This window comes from Aotus nancymaae, unplaced genomic scaffold (assembly GCF_030222135.1).
Source record: "Aotus nancymaae isolate 86718 unplaced genomic scaffold, 86718_ANA_hifiasm-v0.15.2.pri h1tg000018l, whole genome shotgun sequence".
Taxonomy (NCBI): domain Eukaryota; kingdom Metazoa; phylum Chordata; class Mammalia; order Primates; family Aotidae; genus Aotus; species Aotus nancymaae.
This window is the reverse complement of record NW_026988430.1, coordinates 19582383-19609637: the sequence shown is the minus strand read 5'-3', so window position 1 is coordinate 19609637 and position 27255 is coordinate 19582383. Positions and strand designations below refer to the sequence as shown.

Genomic DNA, 27255 nt, shown 5'->3' with positions numbered 1-27255 from the left:
TCTGTGGACTCACATGGCACCCTTCTTTCCACCAGGACCTCATCAAAGGCCCCTTTGATTTTTTCGGGTAGCCTCACCTGGGCACAGTGGCTCACATCTGTAATCCCAGCACTTTGGGAGGCCAAGGCAGCGGATCACCTGAGGTCAGGAGTTCAAGACCAGCTTGGCAAACATGGCAAAACCCTATCTCTACTAAAAATAGAAAAATTAGCCAGGAGTGCTGGTGTGCACCTGTAATCCCAGCTACCCAGGAGGCTGAGGCAGGAGAATCACCTGAAGCTGGGAGGCAGAGCTTGCAGTGAGCCTAGATAGCACCACTGCACTCCAGTCTGGGCGACAGAGTGAGACTCCATCTCAAAACAAAACAAAACAAAACAAAACAAAACAAAACAAAACAAAACAAAACAAAACAGGGCAGCTGACTTCAAGGGAAGTCTGTGCAGCTGTACTTGGCAGATCCCCGTGGTCAGTGAGTTGCTGACTCCAGGCTCTGGACCTGTCCTGTTGCTGCTTGTCACTGAGGCAGGCAGCTGTTGAGTGAGTGGGTCTCTACAATTGCCTCCCAGACCCTATGGGTGGTCCCAGTCCATTAGAATCATAGCCTGATAACAGCCAGAAGGGAACTCTGACATCAAACTCTACCCTCTCATTTTATTTAACATTTTAACGTTAAGCTTTTAAAAAATTAAACAAGTAACGCATGCCTGTTTCTAGGATATTTGAAAAATACAGAAAACCATAAGGGAGGAAATATTAATCCTCCTATCAGTTCATCGATAACTGCTATTCTATTTCAATATTAACCTTTTCTGTGCTCACATATTTTTATTATCACTGAGATCATATATTATATGTGATTCTGTATCTGCTTTATTCACCTCAGATTATACAAAGCCTTTTCAACATAATGAAATATTCTAAAGACACCATTAATGACTGCGTAATAGTCTTTTGAGCCGACACACCTTAATTACTATTACCTAAATGTTAGGTATGTATGTTTTCAGTTTTTCAAGGGTATAAAAACATACTCAAGTAAGCATCTTGGGCCAGGCATTGTGGCTCACACCTGTAATCCCAGCATTTTGGGAGGCCAAGGCAAGTGGATCACCTGAGGTCAGGAGTTTGAGACCAGCCTGGCCAACATGGTGAAACCCCATCTCTACTAAAAAAAGTACTGGGTATGGTGGCTCACACCTGTAGTCCCAGCTACTTGGGGGCTGGAGTTGGGGAGGCTGAGGTGGGAGGATCACTTGAACCCAGGAGGTGGAGGTTGCAGTGAGCCAAGATCGCCCCACTGCACTCCAGCCTGGGTGACAGACTGAGACTCCATCTCAGAAACAAAACAAACATACTAAAGTCAGCATCTTTATGCATAAACTTTTGTCTGCATTTTGATTTTTGCCTTAGCTTAGATTCCTGCTCATGGGGTGTGGTGTGTTTTAAGACTTTGCATGTGTATTTTTATTTTACTTTTGAGAAAGGTTGAACTAACACATGCCCATCTCTCCACACACAATCAACTACACCAAGAAATATCATTTAAAGAAACATTGACTAACTCGAAAGTCAATATTTCTGTTGCCTCCTTTCAATGATCGGTCAGCTAAAGCTCGGAGAAGAAAAGGGACATGCCGAGGGTCGTTCTAGGAGTGTGTTACTTCATTCTGTCTTCACAGCAACCCTACATGAATAGTGAGAGGTGGAGGAGCTAAAGCACATAGATTAAAGTTAAAGAACCTACCTGGCCAGGCACGGTGACCCACACCTGTAATCCCAGCACTTTGGAAGGCCGAGGCGGGCAGATGACCTGAGGTCAGGAGTTCAAGGCCAGCCTGGCCAACATGGTGAACCCCTTTCTCTACTAAAAATAGAAAAATTAGCTGGGCATGGTGGTGTGCGCCTGTAATCCCAGCTACTCAAAAGGCTGAGGCAGGAGAATCGGGTGAACCCAGGAGGCGGAGGTTGCAGTGAGCCGAGGTCGTGCCATTGTACTCCAGCCTGGGCAATAAGAGCGAAACTCCAACTCAAAAAAAAAAACAAGGAAGCTGCCCAGACAACTCATATTTAATTACTAAGACTTAGAGCCCGAGTTTGAGCCTGCGCCGTGGGGTCCCAGGGCCCCTGCACTTCACCTCCATGCCATAGCTGCTGTTCCCGGCTAGGATGCTGGCATGTGGATTGCAGCCAAGTCACAAAGGAACTTGGAGTTTGGATTCACCCTACAGACAGAGAGCATCAAATCTGGGTTTTACAAAGCGAGACGGGAAACAGGGAGGCCAGCTGAGAAACACAACATACAGATAACACGATCGGCAAAGAGGACTCTCAAGGACGCGCACGTGCCTGTGGTTGTGGGAAGTGGGCTGTCGGGAACACCAGGGGTCTCAAAGGCCTCCCACCATGCCCTCTTCACTGAGCAAAAGCCATTTTTATCTGCTACGCGTCAGGCAAAACCTGTGCCAACTGCCAAAGCCTCCACCTCAAATCTAGCAAATAAGAGAGAGGACAGTATGGATTACGTTATATTTAAAACAAGCCCACACAATGCCTGTAATTTTTTATTCTGACTCCGTAATTATAGCTCAAGACCCGTCAGATCATAGTTATCCCCACACCGACCTGCTGTTGGGACACATGGAATTAAAGGCTTTGCTCTCTTCACATTCTATTTTGGAGGCCAAGCACTGGCAGGTAACGGGCCTTTCTCAAGGCCTGTCTTGTTGGAGCCCCTCCCAGGGCAGCCTCCATGAAGGCCAAGTCAGCACCGGGGTTTGGAGATGGCCACGGATGGCGTGGGAGCAGTTGGGATGCTACCGCTTTGCCCGATCTGAGCCCTGGACCTCAAGGGCTGAGCCGGGGGCCTGAAAACGCAGGTGAGCACCGTTCTTGGAGCCAACCTTGGACAGGCCTATCCCAGAGCCTCTGCATTCTGGAAGATTCCCAAATGCTGCTCTCCCCTGGCCCTGACCAGAGTCCCAGGCTCAGATGGGCCAAGCCCTGGTCATTCGGCACAGTTGTTACAGACAGGCTGGTATTGCCCAAAGAGGCGTAAGTTCAGAGAAGAAGAAATAAAACGTCAACGGAGTGTGAAGGGGCCAGGCTCACAAGGACGGCTTGGCTAACCAGGCCTGGACACACTAGGGAGCACCAACCCTCAGCCCCATGATGGCACCCCAGACAGAGCCCCTGCTCGTGGGCCTGGCTCCCTGCCTGTGGACCTGGGTTACCAGCAGGAGTCAGGAGGACCATATGCCCTTTCTCTACACGGCCCTCCCAGGCCCAGTCCCACCTCCCCATAGCCTTGTGTGAGAGGGAGAACAGCACCCATTCATCAGGCGCTGCGGGACCTGCTCTATCCAGGCCCTTCACACACCATCTCATTTACTCTGCCTGTCACTCTACCAAGGAGGCGTGGTTAGTGTTATCACAATTTCCAGTTGAGACATGAACGGATGGAGCTCAGAGAGGCGCTGTGCATAGCTCAAGGCCGCCCAGGTCAGTAAGTGAAGGAGTCACAGCTGGGACCGAGTTGTCCTAACACCCCTGGACCACACAGCGCATCCACAGGCAACTGGCCTGAGACCGCCAGGCCTGCTCCTGGCTGCGTCTCCTCAACCCCTTAGTGGTCCCATGGCCTTGGGCAACTTGCTAAGCTCATAGGTCTAAGGAAGCTCAGGCCCGGTACCTGTCTCCCAGCCCCGTCTTCTCCTGTTACACACTGCTCCCTTGCCTCAGCCACACCAGAGGACAAGCCAACTCCCTGCACGGGGCCTTGTTCCTCGTTCTCACGTCCCCACATCGATGATTCCCTCTTTCAGCCAATGGTGCCTCTTACACATGCCTCTGTTTTAACCCTGACGACATTGTACTGTCACTGTTCTTTTTTTCATATATGTACTTTAAGTTCTGGGGTGCATGTGCAGAACGTGCAGGTTTGTTACATAGGTACACACGTGCCATGGTGGTTTGCCGCATCTATCACCCCATCATCTACATTAGGTATTTCTCCTAGTGCTATCCCTCTCCAATCCACCCACCCCCTGCTATCCCTCCCCAGCCTCTCCCACCCCTCACCGACAGGACCTGGTGTGTGATATTCCCCGCTCTGTCTCCATACGTTCTCATTGTTCAGTGCCCACTTACGAGTGAGAACATGTGATGTTCGGTTTTCTGTTCTTGTGTCAGTTTGCTGAGAATGATGGTTTCCAGCTTCATCCATGTCCCTGCAAAGGACATGAACTCATTCTTTTTTATGGCTGCATAGTATTCCATGGTGTATATGTGCTACATTTTCTTTATCCAGTCTATCATTTATAGGCATTTGGGTTGGTTCCAAGTCTTTGCTATTGTGAACAGTGCCACAATAAACATACGTGTGCATGTGTCTTTATAATAGAATGATTTATCGCTGTCTCCTGCTAGACTTCTCAAGGGCAGGGCCTGTGTCCTGTCTCTTTGTTGCTAGTTTTATACATAGCACGTAGTAGGTGCTCAGTAACTGTTCTTGCAAGAAAAAGAGAAGAATCTAGAAAACTCCAATTCACACAGACCAAGCTAACCTCATTTACTAGATGTGTCCTAGATGACAGGGACAGAGTCTGATTCTTCTCTGCGACCCCATCTCTCAGCATGAAATAAGCGTTTAGCAAGGGTCAGTAAATGTTGAACTGAATTGCTCTTTGCAGTTGAAAACACACACACACACACACGCGCACACACACGCACACACACACGCACACACTGTTTCAGCCCCAGATTAAGGGCACCACGACCTGAACCAGCCAACTGCCCATGTTACTGCCCATGTTACTGGCCGAAACCACCCCAGGCTGGCATGCCAGGATGTTTGCTAAGGAAGAAAACACTGAAATCCTAACTTTAAAAAAAGAAACACAGTGAATAGGTGTTCTATTTATATGAAAATCAGGTCTGTTTTTAGGTAACAGCCCTCCCATCTCACCTCCCCAAGGTGGGTCCTGCCCTTGAACCAGTTCCTTCTACACCCCACCCAGTAATCATGGCCCTACCTGCCTCACCTCCCCACCCCTGTTTGCTCTCTGGGGTTTCCCTCGATTGCAGGGTGTGAGCTTCCAGACATTGCAGGGGCCTGTCTCAGACTGGCCCCCTCCCTCCCTCCCTGACACTGGAGTTACAGAGAAGCAGGCTGGAGCCAGGGCCCTAGGAGAGAAGGGTGGGCAGGCAGGGAGTCAGCCTGTCACAGGATCTGCCCCTTACCTGATCCCAAGCACAGAAGAGGCATGGCTGGTGCACAGAAGGAGCCAAGCCCTGCTCCTCCCAGGCCTCTGTCAAGCCAGCAGGGTCCCGCTCCTTAGCTTGGAGACCCCATGGTGCAGTGCAAAGAGCAGAGGCTTTGGAATCAGGGCTCTGTTCCTGGTCCTGGCTCCTCCATTTAGACAAGGTGGGTTTTGGAGGTGGGTCACCCAAGCCTCAGAGTCCTCAGTGGTCAAAGGGGGGGCATCACCTACAGAGAGGACCCACCAAGTCACACTGTGAGGCAGGAATGACACAGGACCAGCCACTTCGGTGGAGGGACTGTTTGTGAAACCCAGCAGGGAAAGAAGTTTGAGTTTGAGAGCAGCAGCTTTGACAGCTTAGAAATCATTTGGAGGCTTCCTGTGCACACATCAAACCGCAAGCTCCAGGTAGCCCAGCCCTGGTTCTGTAGGTGGCCAGATAGGCCCACCTGGGCCCTTGGCAGCAGGGGAGGAGCCGGTGGCTCTGAAAACAGCACTGGCTATGGCACCACAGGGGCCAAGAGGACTTTGTCACCTGGCTCCCGCCCTTTCTCCAGCCTCAGGACTCACCCTCACCTCCTCCGTCCATTCCCTTGCCTTCAGGGATCCCACTAAGGCCTGAGGACCACCCTGCTCTCTGGCAAGGTTCCTACTGCTGCTGGAACACCAGGTATGAGCAGGGGTGCCAGGAGCCCCTCACTATGCTGGCGGCCCCCTCCAGCCTCAGCCAGGTTCTAGGAAGAGACCAGGGCAAGCCTGAAGCTGGGGGCTGGGCCTCGCTATCCTGGGAACATTCTGAGCCTCCCTCCCAGCTCAGCACTCAGGCAGGCACCCAACAAACCACAGCTGCGGCTTCCAGAGAGCCAGGCCTCCCACCGCAGGGACGGTAAGCTGAGAAGCGCTGTAGCTATAAATGTGAGGTGGTGAACCACGGGACACTGCCGCAGCCCAGCAGCGGGCAGGAGCCTGCTCCCAGCCTCCCTGCAGCGCCAGCCCACCAAACCTCAGACCTGCCCTGCCCATGGGGTCTCGGAGCCCTGTGCTCTGAGCAGAGCTGTTGGAGGCTGCATGGAGGGGGTCCCAGAGATAGTGCAGGGAGCAGGGCAGGCAGGACCCTCCATAGCATTTTCTTCACCGTCAGTGGCGCTGGTCTCCTCACAAGCATAGTCTTGTTTTCTGATGACTTACGCAAGAAGAGGGAAGGGGCCACATCATCATTTTGGTGCTTGGTGCTTCTAAAGGTCTTACTCCTGCCCTGGGTGGCACCAGGTCACAGCTACAGCCCCATCTGGAGGGTGCCCTGAGGTGGACCTGGGACTCAGGTGGTCCGGGTGGGCATCCTGAGAAGCTCTGCAGAAAAGGAGACCCTGGGGAGGAGCCGCAATGGCTGACATGAGCCCCCAGAAGCTCAGAAGGGTCACTGTCCCCATTTCACAGACAAAGAACCACACCCAGCGACGAGGGCCCAGAGCTCAGCTGTGCCTCCTGGTCTCCTGGACGCTCCTGTGCTGTGGACTGGGGTGGCCCATGTGGAAGACTCAGGAAACAGAGGAAGGGAAGGAGAGCCTTTTCCCATCCGTCCACTCAGAGCCTACTCAGGAACGGTCTCTCCTCCAACACCCTCCTCCGCTGGTCTGTGTAGGGAAAACATCGAGGGGTGAGGGGTCATCTGGCACAGCCTTCCTGTTAGGCTGGGGAGCTGGCCAGGTAAGGTAAGGTTACCTCAGCCTGTGTGTCGCTAACCCCACAGGAGAACTCAAAGACGAGCGTCAGCCTTCTTATCGGAAAGAGCCCAGAGCTGTTCCAAGGAGCCCCTTCCCGGAGCATGACCCTCTGTGGGAGTGGCAACAGGAGTGAACAAAACAGACAAAAATCCCTGTCCCCAGGAGGCTGACATTCTTACAGATGTGCGAGAGACAGACAAAATAGAAAGTCAATTGCATAATATGTCAGAAGATGAGAAGTGCAATCGAGAACAGTCAAGGGCGCTGTAGAGAGAGTACGGAGCAGGTGAAGGAGTTGTCATCTGAACTAGGCTGAGAAGGGACCATTGAGCAGCGAGGGAGCAGAAGGAGACCCTGCATGCTCTAGACAGCAGGGGTCCTAGGTCAGGGTGAGTCGGTGGTTCTCAACTATGGACAATTTTGCCCTTCAGGGGACATTTGGCAATGTCTATAGACGTTTTTCGTTGCCACAGCTGGAGGGCGGGTGGGGGGTGGGGTTGTTATTGGCATCTAGTAAATATTAATAGAAGCTAGGATTCTGCTCGGTAGCCCACAGTGCACAGAACAGCCTCTTACAACAAAGAAGTATTTGGTCCAAAATGTCAATATTGCTGAAGTCAGGAAATCCTGAGTGAGTGAAGGGAAGAGGAATAGGAGAGATAGCCAGGGAGATAAATGCCAATCCTTTTTTTTTAACTGAAAAAGCTGACTTAGAAATTCTTATGGAAAAATATGTGAAAATAGCTAGGCAAAAATAATGAAAAAGAACAAATAAAGTAGCCTCGGCAGATCTTCACATATATTATAAAAATCCTTATGACAGCCAAATGACTAATTTCTTAAATACATAAAGAATTCTTACAAATTAATAAGAAAAGGACTTAAAAAAATGAACTCTTGGGGCTGGGTGCTATGGCTCACGCTTGTAATCCTGGCACTTTGGGAGGCCGAGGTGAGTGGATCGCTTGAGGTCAAGAGATCAAGAACAGCCTGGCCAATGTGGTGAAACCCCGTCTCTACTAAAAATACAAAAATTAGCTGGGAGTGTTGGCGGGCACCTGTAATCCCAGCTAGTCAGGAGGCTGAGGCAGGAGAATCACTTGAACCGGGGAGGTGGAGGTTGCAGTGGGCTGAGATTATGCCACTGCACTCCAACCCTGGTGACAGAACAAGACTCGGTCTCAAAGGAAAAAAAAAACTCTTGGAAAAAATAGGCAAAAGACAGGGAAGTCATGGAAAAAGATACAAATCAATTATAAACATGAGAAAAAATATTCAAGGTTACTTGCAGTTTAAAGAACTGCAAATAAAAGTCATGAGATGGCATTTTCAGCTGTCAGATTCTCAAAAGGTTTCGGGGGTTTGTTGAGAGCAAGTCTCAGGCGCAGTTCTTGAGAAAATGTATTGGAACAGCCTCCTGGAGGACAATTTGGCAGTATCTGTCCCAGATTTCCATACACACCCCTTGTCTGATCGTGTCATTCTAGGAAACTATTCTTACAGGCACACGAAGAGGTATGTACAGACATGTTTATTACAGCATTAGCAATCCACTGGAAACAACCCAATGACGGCCAGTAGAGGACTTGATTATTCTGTGACACATACTTACAATGGAAAATGATGCAGCTTTTTATTTAAAAAAATTTTTTTTCCTAAAATTTATTTTATTATTATTTTTTCTTTTTGAGGCAGAAAAAAGAAACTCCAGCGTGTTGTTCACGCTGGAGTGCAATGGCGCGATCTCGGCTCACTGCAGCCTCCACGTCCCGAGTTCAAGCGATTCTCCTGCTTCAGCCTCCCAAGTAGCTGGGATTACAGGCATACACCAGCACACCTGGCTAATTTTGTATTTTTAGTAGAGACAAGGTTTCTCCATGTTGGTCAGGTTAGTCTCAAACTCTCAATCTCAGGTGATCCGCCTGCCTCGGCCTCCCAAAGTGCTGGGATTACAGACATGAGCCACCGCACCCCGCCTCCCAAAGTGTTGGGATTACAGGCGTGAGCCACTGTGCCCCGCTGCAGCTTTTAAAAAACTGAGGCTTACTCTTAGGTATGCATCAGGAGACATGAAAACATGTGCTTACAAAAAAAAAACTTGTACAGAGATGTTTATAAATGGCTTTATCTATAATAACCCCAAATTGGAACAGCCCAAATGTCCAACAGGAGACTATGCAAATTATGGCATATCCGTACAATGGAACACTATTTAGCAACAACAATAAAATGAACAGGTATACAACAACAGGAATGAATTTCAGAAGCATTTGAACAAAATAAATCAGACCCAAGAGTATGTATTGTATGATTTCATTTATATGAAGTTCAATGGAACCGACCAGTCTATAGTGACAGAGATCAGAACGTGGTTGCCTGCAGGAAGTGTTACTTGAAGGGCAGAGAGAACTTTGGGCAGGAGGATTATGGAATTTGGATGTTGTTCACAAGGTGTAAGCATTTGTCCAAATCGTTGGCTTGTACACTTAAGATCTGTGCAGTTTCTAAACTTACTCTCACCTCTATCTATCTATCATCTATCTATCTATCTATCATCTATCTATCTATCTATCTATCTATCTATCTATCTATCTATCTATCTATCTAGAGACGGAGTCTCGCTCTGTTGCCAGGCTGCAGTGTAGTGGCACGATCTCGGCTCACTGCAACCTTCACCTCCTGGGTTCATGGGATTCCCCTGCAGAAGCCTCCCAAGTAGCTGGGACTACAGGTGCTCACCACCACGCCCAGCTAATTTTTTGTATTTTAGTAGAGATGATGTTTCACCATGTTGGCCAGAATGGTCTCAATCCGCTGACCTCATGATCCGCCCACCTTGGCCTCCTAAAGTGCTGGCATTACAGGCATGAGCTACCCGGCCTTTTTTTTTTTTTTTTTGAGACAGAGTTTCACTCTTGTCACTCAGGCTGGAGTGCAAGAGCACAATCTCAGTTCATTGCAACATCTACCTCTCAGGTTCAAGTGATTCTCTGGCCTCAGCCTCCCCTGTAGCTGGGATTACAGGTGCCCACCACGACACTCAACTAATTTTTATAGTTTTAGTTGAGATGGGGTTTCACCATGTTAGCCAGGCTGGTCTCAAAGTCCTGACCTCAGGTGTTCTGTCCACTTCGGCCTCCCAAGTGCTGTGATTACAGGCACTCGGCCTCATCTCACCTCAGTTTAAGACTAACGTTAACTACTGAATGAAAAAAAATTAGCCATCCTTAATATGCCCCAAAATCTTCAAGTAGATCTCCAAATAAATTCTTAGTTGGTGGAGAGGGAGGTGAAAAAAAAACAGAGAATGTGTATCGTGTGCTCCCATATGTAATAAAGTTAATAGATATCTATTACAGAATCTTTCTAGATTATATAATATTTCTAGAAGGACATGTAATGAACCGTTGACAGTGGTTCCCTTTCGGCTGGGATAGTTTGGGGACACAAAGTCTGAAGTGAGAGGAAAACGTCTCAATATCTTTTGTGCCACTGGAATTTCTTGTACTGTGTTCATATTAATTTTTTACTATAAAAAGTAGTTTAAAAAATTCTTGACTGGACAACAGGGTTTTCTGAGATTGAACTTTCATATTTCTCTGCCCTTGATAGCAGAAAGCAGGGACAGCACTGCCGGCCATGGGTGGCTTGTGGCTGTGTGGTTGGAAGGGGGCGTTTATACAAGCAGATCAGGGAAGCAGCTGGAAGATGCTCCTGGGGCGGGGAAGTGAGTACACCTGAATTCTGGCTCAGGAAGCCAAGTGAAATTAACTGAATCTTGATTGCAGAGACTTCAGCCTGAAATGGCAAACTTGCAGTTGAAAAATGTAAAAGCCCATCCCGTGGTATGAAGGATTTATCTTGATAAAAATTTTTTTTTTTTTAAATGTGAATAGATTTTTTAAAAAGTCCCTGGGGCCAGGTGCGGTGGCTCACGCTTGTAATCCCAGCACTTTGGGAGGCCGAGGCGGGTGGATCACGAGGTCAAGAGATCAAGACCATCCTGGTCAACATGGTGAAACCCCGTCTCTACTAAAAATACAAAAAATTAGCTGGGCATGGTGGCGTGTGCCTGTAGTCCCAGCTACTCAGGAGGCTGAGGCAGGAGAATTGCTTGAACCCAGGAGGCGGAGGTTGCGGTGAGCTGAGATCGCGCCATTCTACTCCAGCCTGGGTAACAAGAGTGAAACTCCGTCTCAAAAAAAAAAAAAAAAAAAAAAAAGTCCCTGGTAGATTGGGACACAGAGGCTTTTCAGAGGCTGTGTGACCAGCGGGAGAAGGTACCTGGAAGAAGGGATTCTGAACTAAGAATAGAACAGCCAGCTGTCGTTTTTAACCTGACAGTACAGCATTTGGACTTTATTTTCACGGACAAGAACATGCCGTTAAAGGTCTTCCGAGAATATCCTTATTTATTCATTTCAAGGATAGGACTTTGTGCTAGTGAGTTGATATCCTGCTTGGAACCCAGAGCAAAGGGTTGTTTTGTTTATGTGCAAGAGATGGTGGGGAGGAGACAAGACATCACCTGTCCCAGGTAGATGCCAGAGTGGGAGATGCAGGTTCTCCTCATAGGACGCTTTCAGCTTAGGATGAACGGGGGAGCAGACCTGTGTCCTGCCCTTAAGAGTATCTGATTCAGAGATCAGAGGATAAGGAACCCAGGGACTTGATTTTGGAATGCAAAGAATCCTTGTGGAGTCATAAGCCCCTGCCAAAAAAAAAAAAAATTAAGAGCACAATCCTGGTCAGAATTGTGTGTTCAGCTAACCTCAAGCCCAAATGTCTGATCCAAGCACTAAGAAGAGAGAACTTGGCCAGTCTCAGTGGCTCATGCCTATAATCCCAGAACTTTGGGAGCTGAGGCAGGTGGATCACCTGAGGTCAGTAGTTCCAGACCTAGCCAACATGATGAAACTCTGTCTCTACTAAAAATACAAAAATTAACTGGGTGTGGTGGTAGGTACCTGTAATCCCAGCTACTTGGGAGGCTGAGGCAGGAAAATCACATAAACTCGGGAGGTGGAGGTTGCAGTGAGCCAAAATCATGCCACTGCACTCCAGCCTGGGTGACAGAGCAGAATATCATCTCAAAAAAAAAAAAAAAAAAGAAGAGAGAACTCAAAGGCCTAGGATAGAACCTCTTTACAAAATGTCAGAGGCAAGATATAGATGGGGGAAAGGCCTGAGATGGCCTTCAGTGAAGCCCCATAGGGAAGCAGGCAGTGGGACCTCGGAACAGGCTCCAAGCTGAGACTGCATGGAATGGGGGGCTGCATCTGGCCCAAGCAGAAGGAGGGTCAACTGGGGTAAGAGGATCTGTGACCCTGGGGAAAGACCTTAGAGACCCTCTGGTCCAGTCCCTTCATGAAGGAAACTGAGACCCAGAGTGTAGAATGGCTTATTTGGTGTCAGATGTTAGGACTGAGCACCATCCTCAGACTGTAGCCTCCCAATCCACGGGACCCCCTGCAGAAGGACTACCTGTTGGGCATTGGAGGCATTGTTTAAGCTCTTGATCAGACAACCATGTACTCACTTCCTACCTAGCAACATGCTTCTACTGAATTCTACAGAAAGAGAGCCACTCAAGTCTCACGGAGTGATCATACCACACACTTATCATCACCTACCCAACAGCTCCTCCCACCTTTTTCTGCCAGAGCCTAGATTTTGTAGTAGGTGGAAATATCTTAATTTGGGGAAACAGACAGATTCTCCAACCTCAAGAGATGAGTCTTAATTGGCCACAATATTCCAATGGTATTCCAATCCCCCTTTGTCAATGATGGGTCTAAGGGTAGGCATGTGATCCACTTCTGGCCCACTTATAAGACATAAAGGGAAGTCTGCATGGGGCTTCTAAGGAAGCTTTTACTTTCCTAGTAAAAGAGAAAGATGCAGTTGACACCATCATGCCCTTACCCCATCCACCTTTCTGCCTTGAAGGAAAGCAGCTCTGTATGTAGCCTGGGGGTCAAGCATGGAGGTAAAAGTGTGATGGCCTTAAGATGACAGAGTACACTATGGAACCCAAATCCTTGGAGGCTGAAATGAGCTGTTGGGCCAATGCCGGCAACTATCTATTGCGGGCTTCCTGAAAATTAACATTAAATGACCTTATAGTTTAAGCCACTGTTTGCTGGGCCTTCTCTTATTTGCCATCAAAAGCAAATAAGAGAGCATGTATGGCCAAGTTAAGTGTTCAAAAATCACAATTGACTTAGTGGAAATTATGGTTCCAATGCAAATCTTCCAACTCCCCACTGCTCCTTCTGCTAGCCACGAAGGGCCTTGGCCTCATAGGGCTTGTAGGGAAAGTGAGTGGCCAAAAGCAAGTCATGGCAAGGGGAGGTTTCTGAATATGGGTCCCTCTCTGTTGCCTCTTCTGAGATAGGCTGAGGAAAGTGATCAATGAGACAGAGTGATCCTTGCCCTAAGAAGCAAAGTGTTTGGTTGGGGAGGCCATACATGTTAGCGCAACTCCAGCCAACTCCACAGAAGTTGTTTAGGATTCGCCTCTGGTCAGCCTCTTCAGGTGGGAGTTCTGCACTCTGAAGCCCTCCACCCAGCTTTTTGTCAGCCCTCAACCAGATGGTGTCTGGGTGAGTCCTCCATCCACCCGCCAGTTCCTCCCCCGTTAGTCCTGGCCATTCTACTCATCCTGCAATGCCCACCTTGGATGAACTTCATTGGCCTTGCCTACAACCACCAGCTTGCACTTAATTGACCACACTGACCAATCATTTATTTATCCATCGCACTAACTGTATAGCCTGCTCTGGGTCAGCCATAATGCTGACACTAGGCTCGTGGGCAGTCAGAGCCCTCAGTCTGGTGAGGCAGGCCAGTCAACAGCAGCAGTACGGAGAGCAGTGCTGGAGGGCTGGGGAGGAAGGAAGCCAGCAGCAGTTGTACCTTGGTTAGGGGAGGTGGCAGCCTTTTTCCTCCTTCTCTCCCCAACCAGACACTTTGCTTCTTAGGGCAAGGACCACCGTGTCTCATTGATCACTGTCCTGTGCCTATCTCAGAGGAGGCAACAGACAAGGACTCACGTTCGGAGCTCTTCCCTTGGCATGGACTTGCTCTTGGCCACTCACCTTCCCCAAAAGCCCCGTAACTTCAAGGCCCTTCTTCATGGCTAGCAGAAGGAGCAGTGGGTATGGAGTTGGAAGCTCTGGGTTGGAACCGTAACTGCCAGTAACTTGACGTGTGACTTTGGACACTTGACTTGGCCTCTCTGAACCTCACTTTTAAAAGACAAAGGATAATAACACCTTCCTATTTCACAGGGTCGCTGCAAAGATCAAATGAGATAACTAGTGGATTCACCAGGGACAGGAAGGCCCGGCACCCAGGAGGGGGGCCGGGAGTAACTGTTCATTCATCCAACTCCCTGGGCTCCCCACACTGCAGAAAACCAGAGACGAGTCAGCAGCACAGTGGAACTTTCCATGGGAGACAGAGCATTTAATGAGAGCAAGACCTGGACAGTGCGGTCAGAAATTGTCCCACCCAAGGAACCGGACACACACTCGGCCCTTGATGGGGTTTCCTGAGACTCTCATACTTTCTCCTGCCCTGGAAAATGTCATCCAGGAGCTCATCTATCTGCTACTATCTCTCTTCCAGAGCAGTGCAAGAAGGAAATACAATGGGCTTGTGGGGGCAAGAAGGTACTTGTCTCTCATGTCTGTATCTTACAGGGGAGTTCTGAGGATTCCAACGGCCACTGGGGAGTTGCTGCCCCACTTTGGGGTCTTTGTCCAAGTAACTTCAAGTAGATTGGCTCACGAGCAGGGGTTGTCTGCTGAGGGGCCAAGCACTGCTCATTCTCAGCGATCCGCTGCTGTCACCAGGCATGGCTGTGAAGGCCAGTCAACAAAGTGAAGACTTTCCCCAGAGGAGCTCACACTCTGGCATGAAAGTCTCCGAAGTGGCCTAGTTAGGGGAAATTCACAGCTGTGTCCACTCTGGGCCTCAGGTGAGGGAGGACCTAGAGGGCCCACTGTGGCCCCCAGAGCACCATCACTGCCCATACTTGGAGTGTGATCCGAGCTATTTGGGGATGGCAGGGAAAGCATCTCCCAGAAAAGATGACCTGCCTGGGAGAAAAGGGGGACACCAGAGGGTGCCAGCCAGGGCATCTCGGCAAATGTTAGCCCAGACAACAGGGGTCCCAGGAGTTGAAGGGGGCTCACTGGGGAGGTGGGACAGGGGTCCAGTCAATTAAAACAGAACAAAGTCTCGAAAAGAGCAGGCTGGCCAGTGGTGCACTGTGGGTGGGAAGCCAGGTGTCATCCTGGAGTTACAACTCAGATTCCTCATCGTTTTTTTGGTGGTGGCCACACGAGGAGTTCCGAGAGGCTCCGAGAGGCTCTGGTTCCCACTCTCACTCCAGCAGTGGGAGGCTGCTCCAGACCAGGCACTCTGTCCCTGGCTGGGGTGTCCCGTTCAGAATGACAGAGATGAACTGAGGCAGCTCAAGGTGAACTGGGAGGGGCATGGGCGCTGGTAGGTGGTTGTCTTAGCTTTCAACCAGAGGATCTGATTCCCACTTAAACTACCTAGGACGAAGCGAGTGAAAACCAGAGCCCCAGGTAGGGGATGCTGTAGGCAGAGCGGGTACAGGAGCCTGCATCCTGATCCCTCGGCTACCTGCCCCCACAGCGATAATGGCAAGGCTTGGGAAAGAGGGGTCCAGCAGCCCTTGAGGGGTTCCCTTCACTTCTGAGCCTGCCCTCCAGCCGCCCATTCCCATCTCTGCATCTGGGCCTGGAGGAAGAGATGGCCCACTGGCTGGGTTTTGATGGCATGTGGACATCATTGAGTCACTTTGGGGTGTGACCCCAAAACTCTGTGCAAGGTGTGTCAGAAGATTCCATAGTCCTGAGGAGGGTGGGGCTGTGTGCGTGGTCTTGTGGCTCTCCCTAAGTCTCGACATGTGTCACATTAGCCCAGTCAGGGAAATGATCCAAGTCAAATATGGCCCGTCCCCAGGTGTTGACAGACAAAAACACACAGAAGACTCCAATGATGTTCATCATAAGTCCTGTTTTCACCTGGAAAAGAGACAGGGTCAGAGTCAGCATCCTGAGGCCTGCTGGGAACTCGCACTCTCAGAGAGGAAGTCAAAGGGCCAGTTCCCTGGGCCTCGCCCATGCTCTGTGCTCCCCCAACGCCCAGACAGAGCCTCTTCAGGTCCCCCAGGTATCCCTGGTACTCAAGGCATCCCTGGGAAGTAGGCAGAACAGATGGGTTCTTTATGCCCATGAGCATTTGGAAAATGACCTCAGAGAGGTGGTGGGAGGCAGCAGCCTAGGCCGTTCAGGGGAATGGTGACAGGGCCCAGCATGTGAGTCCTGGTTCACTGCTCACCCCAGTGCCCTAAGCATCCTGCAAGGACGTGCCAGCTTCCCTGTGGACCTCCTCGGGCTCTTTCTGATGCCTGCTCTGCAGTCTTCCCCCATGATGGCTAACCACTGCTTCACTGGCCTATTGTAGATATTTTACTGGGGATTGGAATCAGGTTTGCAGTCCACGGTTTCTGGGATCCACTCTTTTTTTTTTTTTTTTTCTTTTTTTTGAGATGGAGTCTCACTCTATCACCCAGACTGGGGTGCAGTGGTGCGATCTTGGCTCACTGCAACCTCCGCCTCCTGGGTTCAATTGATTCTCCTGCTTCAGCCTCCTGAGTAGCTGAGATTGCAGGCACACGCCACCATGACTGGCTAATTTTTGTATTTTTAGTAGAGACATTATTTCACCATGTTGGTCAAGCTGGTCTCGAACTCCTGACCTCGTGATCCACCTGCCTCAGCCTCCCAAAGTGCTGGGATTACAGGCATGAGCCACTGTGCCCAGCCAGGACCCACCCTTTTTATGAAAATGCTCCATGGAGTCCCTGAGATACCCAGCAGAGGCTCTGAGATAAGGAACACCTGATTGGTCCAAGGTGCATTTCTGGCCTCCTGGGTTCACACACTTTCCCCTATCCCACCCCAGAGCTGCAAAGCTGCCTTTCTTCTCCCATCAGAGGTGATAGAGCCAAGCCAGGCATGAAGAGTTCTTCCTCTGACTGCATTTGTTCCCAAGGCATCATCTACCATCCACTCCCAAGCAGTGGTCTCTCTCTTCCTCTCTCTGCTCTCCCTCTTCAGACACCCCTCTGAATCTCTGTGACTGTCAGTAGCATCTCCCTGCTGCCTAAGCCTGCCCTGCCTATCTTCATGGTCCGTCCTTGGCCATGTGAGTCCAGCCCCACCTTCACCCCTTCCAAGGACTCCCCTGGTGCCTGCACAGGCTTCTCTAGGTGGGAGACTCTGCAGCCCACTTCAGAGAAAGAATAGTGTGTGAGGTTTGAGATCACTTAAAAAAAAAAAAGAAGAAGAAGAAAAGAAAAAAGAAAAGCTGCATTGTAAATGTAGACTATGACTACAGGTCTGGAAAATCATATGACATCATTTTGAAACTCACATGTCATTCATTAACGGGGCATCTGTTATGACAACTGAATTATAGTTCCACGGGAGTAAATAAAAACAGCTGTGTTACCATGTCAGCAAACTTGAGGTACCCGTAGGTTAACACAATGGAACACGACGAACCCCATCTCTACTAAAAACACAAAAATTAGTGGGGTGACGTGGCTGGCAAATGTAATCCCAGCTACTTGGGAGGCTGAGGCAGAAGAATCGCTTGAACCCAGGAGGCAGAGGTTGCAGTGAAAAGCTGCATTATAAATGTAAACAGTGACTACAGGTCTGGATGTTCCGTGGTATTCCCAAATCATATGACATCATTTTGAAACTCACACGTCATTCATAAATGGGGCATCCTTTAATGACAACAGCATTATAGTCTAATGGGAGTGAATAAAAACAGCTGTGTTACCATGTCAGCAACCTTGAGGTGCCCGTAGGTGAACACGATGGCATTCGGAGGGGTGGCCACAGGCAACATGAAGGCAAAGGAGGCACTCAGGGTGCAGGGGAGCATGACGTACAGCGGATTGAGGCCGATGGAGCGAGACTGCAGAAAAACACAGCACTGCAACATCACTGTACAGAACATAGACGCTCTTGGGGACGGGATTCTGAAAAGCATTCTCTGAACGTGCCAGGTACGTTTGAACCTCTGTGCCTCTGTCTTGGTTCCTCTCCCTTTTGCCACATCTCTGGCAGATAACTTTACCTACCAAACACTGAAGGCTGAGCTCAGAGGCTACCTCCCCTGGAAGGCCTTTCTGAACCCCCTCAATTCATTCAACATATATTTCTTGGGCACCTACTATGTGCCAGAGACCATGCTGAGTACTTAGACTGCACTCAACCTTCCAGTGCCACGTGCAAATGTCTGTCGGTCCTGCCACAGACCGGGAACCTAGAGGGCAGGGACCACATCTTCTCACCTGCATATAAATCTGTGGATGTGTGTGTTTCTATACATGGAAGGGGTCATTTCGCACATGGAATTTGGTAGCCACCTTTTAAATTCTACACTTTAAAATTCAGCCACATCTAACAGCACCTATCAGAGAGCAGGCACTCATTAAATATTTGTTGAGTGTATGAATTAATAATTCCTAAAAGCTATCAAATCAATTATGTATCATGCAGATTTACATGCACATGAGGGCAGACACATGCAAACATGTTTGTGGCAACAATATAACAGGAAAATGCAGGAAGCCAACTCCATGATCACTAATAGCAGGACGGCTAAATAAAATATGATACATACAAGCCATGGAATAGTATGCAGCTACAAACAATTGGATTCGTTTTTTGTGCTTCTATGGAAAGATCACCAAGACCTATGGTTAGATTTTTTAAAAATTAAGATGTATGGCCAGGTGCAGTGGCTCACATCTGTAATCCCAGCACTTTGGGAGGCCAAGGCAGGTGGATCACCTGAGGTCACGAGTTTGAGACCAGCTTGGCCAACTTGGTGAAACCCCATCTCTACTAAAAATACAAAAATTAGCGGGGCAAGGTAGCTGGTGCCTGTAATCCCAGCTAGTTGAAAGGCTGAGGCAGGAGAATTGCTTGAACCCAGGAGACAGAGGTTGCAGTGAGCCGAGATCGCGCCATTGCACTCCAGCCTGGGTGATGAGAGCGAAACTCCATCTCAAAAAAAAAACAACAAAAAAAATTAAGATGTGTAATGACTATACAATGATGCCATTTATTTAAAAAGAGAGTGAGTGAGTGTGTGTGTATGTGTGTGTGTGTGTGTGTGTGTATAATATATCCAGAAAGACACCTGAGAAATTAGTAACAGATGTCATCTCTAGGGAGGAGGCTAGAAGTTTAAGGTCTGTACACATCTTTGCATTATTAGACACTTTTAGCCATATACCATCTGCAATTTAAAGAAATAATACTATGAGCATGTTCCCATTTTATTACTCTTCGAAACTGTGATTTTTAATGGCCTGATAGTGTTATATGAATATATGATAATTTATTTCCGCAAACCCCCATTACTATGAATATATTTGTATAATAATTCTGCCATACAACATCATAATATATGTTTGTAGGCATCTCTGATTACTTTCCTAAGATGTATTCCCAAACATAAATTGCTGAGTCAAGGGGTCGAAGCAGATTTAATGTTATGGTTCCTGTTGGTAAACAGCCCTCCGAAACGACTGCAGCACGTCCCACATCCTCTGGAATCACTGAGAGCTCCCAGGCAGGGACCTGGCTCTTCCCTGGTGCCTCTCCTCCACCATCCTCATTTTCTTGGCTCTAGGTACCACGTGGTGTCTGCACCCCACACTCCTTGGCAAACCAGCTCAATGACCACCACCTTTTCTTTTCTTATAGGTAGGCATGAGACAAGATTGTGATGGGCCTTAGAGGTAGCTGGGGGAAATTTTACTTGGGGTTTCTGGTTCTAGAAAAGCTTGTTTTCAAAGGGCCCGTTAGAGCCTGCAGTTGTCTGGTTGGGACCCTTGGTGTTCCCAGTTAGAGCTGGAGATGACAAAGCCAGGGCCTTTGCTAGGAGAGAGGAGGCATCGCCACCACGCACCCAGCATCAAAAGGGGCTCCTCTTACTGGGCATCTGTCTGGGCAACCTGCTTAGGAGAAGAAGAGACAGGCCTCTTTGCTATTTTTCACACTTTCACCTCCTTGCTATTTTTAACACTTTCATCTTCACTTGGAAAGGAAAAAAAACACTTAGTTTTGCTTTTTATACACACAGACGCCCAGGCAGCTGAATGGAAATTTACCAACTTCAGTCCTGTGTTCAGGCCCTTTGTAAATCTGTCTCCCAATTCCAGAATAATGACAGCCTCTCCCATGCTCATTTTGCAGTCTACAGAGGTTTTCATAGCCCTCATCTTACTTGGCCATCAGCACAGCTCCAGGAGGAAAGAAGTTAAGGGCCATGTGCAAAGATCCCACATCTTGAACTCAGGTCTTCCGACTGCAAGACCAGGGCTCTTTTCACACTACCCTGAGGCTGGTACGTCTTTGCAATGGGTGACAGAAGGAAATGGAAAAAAAATGATAGCCACTGATTTTCCTATAAGCTCTGCTTTCTTTTCAATCCCAACTCAAAAACATGCTTGTCCACAGAATAGAATGCTTTAGCCTGGCACTCAGCAGATTTTCCCACAAGCAACAGCTACCTCTCTCAACTCCCTGTGATCCTTTATCCCTGTGCTCGTCAAGCAAGGCCTCCAGGAGTCCGCAGTCATGTGTACCATTGCCCTTTATGTGCACTGCTCCACCGTCCGAGAATTCTCTCTCTCCTTCCGCCCATTCCCAAGTCCCCACTCCTCCAGGGCCTCTTCCTGGGGGGTTCCGGCCAGTGCTGCTCCTGCTCTGCAGTCCTTCTGCACACCTGTGCTCCACACCCAGAGACCACGGCTCTGGCCTGCTCCTCGTTAGCCCGTCCTGTCTCCCCAGCTTGAAAAATAATCCAGTGAGATTTATAAAACAAATCTGAGAACTTGGTCCATGTTTGATGCCTTGGCCAGCATGAGGGGTACAAAGAGGAGTGGCAAAGCAGCGGAGGCCCCAGGAGCAGAGGCATCCAGGGTCCACAAATCCACATCACAGCCAGACCTGGGTCTCCAAAGCCTGGTCTGGCTCTGGCCTGGACCGCTGCCTCTTTAGGGACCCAGAACATGGCCATGTGTTGACAGCTTCCTGTGAAATGGAAGGGCCCCTTCCCACCATTAGGTTACTTACCATGGAGGCAAAGATGGGCAGGAACAGGGTGGTGGTGGCCACGTTGCTTGTGCACTCAGTGAACACGGCAACAAGCAAGGATAAGATCAAGGTGATGGCTGCCGGGGGCACTGCGTGCAAGGGTTCCATCTGCTTCCCCATCCACTCGGACAACCCCGAGGCCTGGGAAGCACCAGGAGGGCAGTTATTGCAGGGCTCCTGGCTTGCAGTTCCTTCAGGGCCAGAGAAAGCTTGGCTCATCCTCTCCTCCCGACCCTCTTTCTCTACACCTCATAGGTGACCTCATCCATTCCCACCATTTTCATCCCCATCCTCACTCTGCTGTCTTCTAAATCTGTACATCCAGCCAGCTGGCCTACTATCTGGATTTACACACCCATATGCCTTCTGAAAATGTCCACCCAGATGTCCCATGAGCACAACAGACTCAATATGCACCATCCTGCATTCATCCTCGATAGCCCAGAATCTGCTTCTCTCTCTGGGCCTCCCGGTTTGGTGAACGGACTCACTATCCACCAGCTGTCCAAACCCAGAAGGCTGGGAACCATGCTGCCAGGTCTGTGTTCCCCTCATTTCTTATACCCATTCAGTCACCAAGTCACCCAAACGTCTCACATCCATCTCCTCCTCTTCAGTCCTCCACAGTTTTGGAAGCTCAGGAGATTGATTTCGACCAGAAATTGAGGGTTTAGATTTAGGGCTTTGAGCTGAGAAGAGATTGTCCAGGGAGAGAACGAAGCGTAAAGAGAGGAGAGGCCAAGGACAGAGCCTGGACGGACACTCCTATTTCAGGGAGAACAGAGGAGAAGTCAGCAACAGAGGCTGAGCAGGAATAGTCCGAGTCTCAAGGAAAGCTGGAGATGCTGCTGTGCTGGGGGCCGGAGGAGGAGGGAATGTCAAGGAGAGAATGTCCACAGAGTCCAAAGTTCTGAGCCTGAGTGAAATGAAGGCTGCAGAGTCTCAGCTAGTTCTCCTCCATGCCCTGCCCATCCCAGGTCCTGACTCCAGACATCAGAGTGATTTCCTGACCTGCAGATCTGACCAACTCACCCCCTGGCCTCAGTCCTTTAGTGGCTGTCTACTGCCTTCACGATCCAGTCCACACCCCGCTATCTAGGGGCACTCAGAGGAGCGACTTCTGGTAGCCTCACTAGCCTCATCTTCTACTTCTCCTCAGCTAAATATCTCACATTTTCGCCCTTGCTCGTGTCCCACTTCCTGAAATGCCCTTCCACATATGTGCCCTTCCTAGTCTTGAAGTCTGTCAAGAACAGGAACCATATCTCAATCTCCTCTTTAATCTCTGTGCCTGGCCTAACACTAGGGACATAATAGGAATGTTGGATGGATGGATGGATGGATGGATGGATGAATGATGGATGGATGAGTGGATGGATGGATGGATGGATGGATAGGTGGATGGATGGATGGATGAGTGGATGGATGGATGGATAGATAGATGGTGGATGGTTAGATGGATGGATGGATAGATGGGTGGATGAATGGATGGATGGGTGGGTGAGTGGATGGATGAATGGATGGATGATGGATGGATGGATGGATAGATAGATGGATAGATGAGTGGATGGATGGATGGATGGATGGATGGATAGGTGGATGGATGGATGGATGAGTGGATGGATGGATGGATGGATGGGTGGATGGATGGATGGATGGTTGGGTGGATAGATGGGTAGATGGCTGGCTGGCTGGCTGGATGGATGGATAGATGGAGACTTGAATAGATGCATGGATGAATGGATCAAGAGATGACTGGATTTTTTCACCCCCACAACATTTAGCACCCATTAGGCACCAAGCTGTGTCCTAGATATTGAGGGAACAGCAATAACAAGACCATGTCTATCTATTACACTCCTGAACGGGTGGACGGTTGGTTGGAGGATAGCAGCAGCAAGCTGGCTCATCCCTCCCTCTGGCTCATTTCTTCCCTAGGAGGTAAGGAGGGAAGTAGAGAAAGTTACATTTTTGTGTATTTTCCAAAATGTTCCTCTCCTCCTATGCTGCTACATACTTAGCTAAAGAAAAACTTTGAAGTAGCTACCATGTTAACAAAGAGCACAGCCAGCTGAACAACCAAAGGTGGTAGCAAACAATATTGACACGGACTTGAAAGAAAGATTTCCCTCAGAAAAATCAAAGCAGAGGTCATTATTATCAAACCCCAAAGGGTACCTGACAGTGTCCTCTGCCCTTCTTGGCTAACCAGGGTCACTCATTCACTCATTCCTGCAATCACCCAAAGGTTACTTTGTGTCTTCCAGGCCCTATGTGTGGTGTAGAGTTCCTAGGTGAGAAGACAGAGTCCCTGTTCTCAAGGAATGTGCAGTTTGGTACAGGCACAGAAAAACACAAGCCCAGGGATGGAAGGGTAGAGAAATGTCACGCTCTTGTCAAAGAAGAGGGCTCTGGGCAGCCTGTGGCTGGAGAAGTTACCTCGCATCCTTTAGCCAGAGCAAATCCACCCCCTAGTAGCAGCACGATGCCCCAGGGCACTTTCTCCTGGGTGACTTTCCAATCCAGCAGGGCAGGGGGATAAAATGGAGTTTTCCTTTCTGAGAAGAAAAATAAACACACACACACACACACACACACACACACACACACACACACACACCCCAGAGCAGCATTAGAAGACAAAAGAAATCTAGTATCAAGGGGGAATCAAGCCATAAGAACAACAAGGTACCATCTCCTACCTATAAATGAGCTAAAGTTTACACTAATATATATACATTGCTGGTGAGGATATGGTCAAACTATGGCACACACTGCCAATAGCACCAGAAATTGGTACAACCTTTTTGAAAAGCAATTTGGCCATACATTTTAAGAGCCATTAAGACTTCATATTCTATTGCCCCAGCAATATTACTCCTAGAAGTTTACCCTAAAGGAGAAATACCCTCAAAGGAAAAGCTATATACAAGAAAACATTAATTTCTGAAAATAAAAAATTCAAAACAGCCAAAATGTTCTATAACGGGAGAATTATTACATCCCCTCTACGCAATATAATACCATTATTAGAGAAAATATATTTGAGGACCATAGCAAGAGTAAGAAATGTGTATAGTGTACTGTCAATCAAAAGCGGAAGAAGAAACAACAAAGAAATAGGATTCAAACTGTGTGTTTTGATTATAATGTAATATATATGCATATTAGCAAAGCCTGGGAGGAAGAGAGAAAACAAAAAATTACTGGTGGTGTTAATGGGAAATTTAAAACATTTTCTGTTCCTGTTGTAATATAAATAAAATTTCAAATGTTTAAAAAGCAAAAGAGAAGACATTTTACACTAAATAATACCACTGGTGGCTTGAAAGCCACTGTCTTCCAGGCTTTTGTTATGTAGCGAATCCTCTTGGATATACTGGGATTTTCTCCCTTTAGAGCCCAGGGCATCCCACAGTGATCCTTTGCTTCCTGCGCTCCAGTCCTGACGACTGGAAGATCAGGACAGGAGCCTTACCTTCCTCAGTCTGGCTGCAGAAGTTGAACCTGGGCTTCTGTGAAGGCACAATGAATAGCAGGATGGCCACAAAGATGGCCACAGTGGCATCGGAGGCATACCTAGGTGGGGCAAAGCACAGCTCAGCTGCTGTAATGACAGTCACTCAACAAAGCCATTCCAACACCAGCAGTTCTGTGTCTAAATGCTCCTATGCAAAGAAACAGGCTCATATAGCCCTAAAAGTCAAGGTCAAGAGTGGTGTGGTAGACTGAGTCCTGGCTAGAAATCAAGATGCCCACACTCTTGGCCACCAACTTTGGGTGACCCTAAGCAGCCTAATTCCCTCTCTCGGCACATGCATTCTCCATAGGTGTATTTCAGGACCTCTTCTTGACCAGGTTCTCTAGAATTTTGGGTTCACCAGAGTGGCCACAAGGACTTTGGTGCTGACCCAAGCCGACCTTCAAAGCGAAATGGCCATGACAGGCAGCATCTCCCTGCCCACGTCTTTCGCCTTTTCTAGGATGTACATGTTTCTCAACCTTTCTTCCATTTTGACAGCATCTTAGCCAGGAGAGAAACTACATGTACCCACTTTGCCAAGTCTCTGTCTATGAAGCTCCCTGGATGTGTGCCTTTGGAGGGATTTGACCAGATGTGAAGATAAGAAAGGGAAGATGGCAGAGCAGAGATTTGGAAACCAGAGCTCTGGGAGCCCTAATCCTAGCCCAAGAAATCTCTCTCAGCACAGCTCTGGCCACTGTGCCTGGCCAAGTATTTTCTGCTCAGCTTACTCAGGGAGGAGAGGATACCACAGGAACACATTTGGGGTCTTATTGTAAAGCTTGGTCAAAACACAAAAATAAGTCATGAAACCAACAGAGCGCTCTCTGAAACCCAACTCCCAAAAAAAGAGAAACCTTGACCAAGCATGAGTGCCTAGCCCACATTCCTCTTGCCACCTGTAGCTAAGAACTGCAGCATTTAGGCACCAGTGCACTAAGCCAGCAATTTCTTTTCCTTTTTTCTTTTCTGATTTTGTTTTTGTTTTTGTTTTGTTTTGTTTGAGATGGAATCTCACTCTGTCGCCCAGGCTGGAGTGCTGTGGTGCAATCTCGGCTCACTGCAACCTCTGCCTCCCAGGTTCAAGTGATTCTCCTGCCTCAGTCTCCCAAGTAGCTGGGACTACAGGCATTCACCACCACGCCCAGCTAATTTTTTTGTATTTTCAGTAGAGATGGTGTTTCACTGTGTTAGCCAGGATGGTCTCGATCTCCTGACCTTGTGATCCGCCTGCCTCGGCCTCCCAAAGTGCTGGGATTACAGGCGTGAGCCACCGCACCCAGCCCTAAGCCAGTGATTTCTATTGAATCAAAGACTTACTTTGTCTCACCCTCCACCCAGGCGACAGTCAGCCAGCCGGGCATGAAGCCGGGGTCTCGGGAGAACCACAGGACGACCAGCAGGAGGAAGCAGATCAGGACGTTGACCTCCGCGAAGGAGAAGGGCCCCAGCTTCCTGTACTCCTCCTGCAGCATCTTGAGAGCAGCCTTCTCATTATTCCTCCTCTCTAGCCCACAGCCCCAGGACTTTTTAAAACTGGAGAATGCAAAGATGAGAGAAGGGCAGAGCAGACTGGTTGGCTCATGTACTGGTCAGATGGAGCATAGACTTTTAGTTCTACAGCAGAAAGACATATAATGCTGCCCTTGCCTGCTGTAGGGCCTGGAGAAAGGCCCTTCCTGCCTCTTTCCCTCTCCTGTTCTTCCATCCCAGAATGTAGTAGGGAAAAGTCTCTGTAGAGAGGCTGGACGGTCTTGGCAGGTGCACAGTCACCTGGAGACTGGCTGCTCCAGGGTCACTTAGGGTAAGGCCATAAGAAGTCCCAGAGCCTGCTCAAGGTGGGACCAGGGCTCCCTCACATCCTTCCCAAGTCTTCCTCCTTCCACCTCAGCCTGGAGCTTTGATGGTGTTGGGATGCCAACCCCCATCACCAAGGTGGCTCAGTAAGACACAGGGAGTGAGTATGAATCCTGGCAGACAGGGCTGGTAAGGAGCAGAATGGGTCCTCGCATTCCCGGGAGCTGGAGGTGCAGGATGAGGGATTCAGGAGACCCTGGGGCTAGCAGCAGGCATGGCTAGGGCAGGAAGGAAGCCAGCCCAGGATGGGCACCTCCATGCTGGATGGGCCTCCTTAGGACCAGTGTCCATTGCCCAGGGCATCCTGCAGGGCCTCCCCTAAGGTGGTGTTGGCATGAGGAGGCAGAGACCAGAGGAGGTTCTTGGAGGAGGTGCAGAGGGAAGCTCAGCTGTGGAGAGGGGATAACTGGGGCCCCTGTGCATGGGACTAAGGCATGCACAGGGGCCCCAGTTTCTGAAGATTGCATTCACACATTCCAGTTCCAGCCACTGTTGATTTGAAGGGGTGGACAAGGGCAAGAATATTGTCCTTGGAGAGCCGTCCCTTGGGAGAGCCCTTCGGGGGGCCCTAAGACATAATCCTAGGAGGGCAGGGGTTGATGGAATAGGTGCTCATTCCAGAAGCCAGTGCTGGATGTGAATAGCCTTGGAGATTGTGGGTCAAG

The 27255-nt window shown here is 49.0% G+C and overlaps 1 protein-coding gene across 5 annotated transcripts in view; it reads right to left on the bottom strand.

The window, feature by feature from the left end:
- Positions 1-14425: 14425 nt before the first annotated feature.
- Positions 14426-27255, bottom strand: part of SLC13A5 (solute carrier family 13 member 5) — a 31819-nt gene continuing 18989 nt past the window's right edge. For 3 of the 5 annotated variants that reach the window (XM_012445550.2, XM_012445552.2, XM_012445551.2), the window contains 6 exons: positions 26054-26269; positions 24689-24789; positions 23650-23768; positions 21190-21351; positions 17876-18013; positions 14426-16044 (listed from right to left, as the gene is read on the bottom strand). In XM_012445550.2, coding sequence (XP_012300973.1) covers positions 15913-16044; positions 17876-18013; positions 21190-21351; positions 23650-23768; positions 24689-24789; positions 26054-26269 — 868 coding nt within the window. In that variant the 3' untranslated portion in view covers positions 14426-15912. Of the gene's footprint in view, positions 16045-17875; positions 18014-21189; positions 21352-21432; positions 23769-24688; positions 24790-26053; positions 26270-27255 lie in introns of those variants that run through there. The other 2 variants (XM_012445554.2, XM_064378391.1) reach the window with 2 other exon arrangements.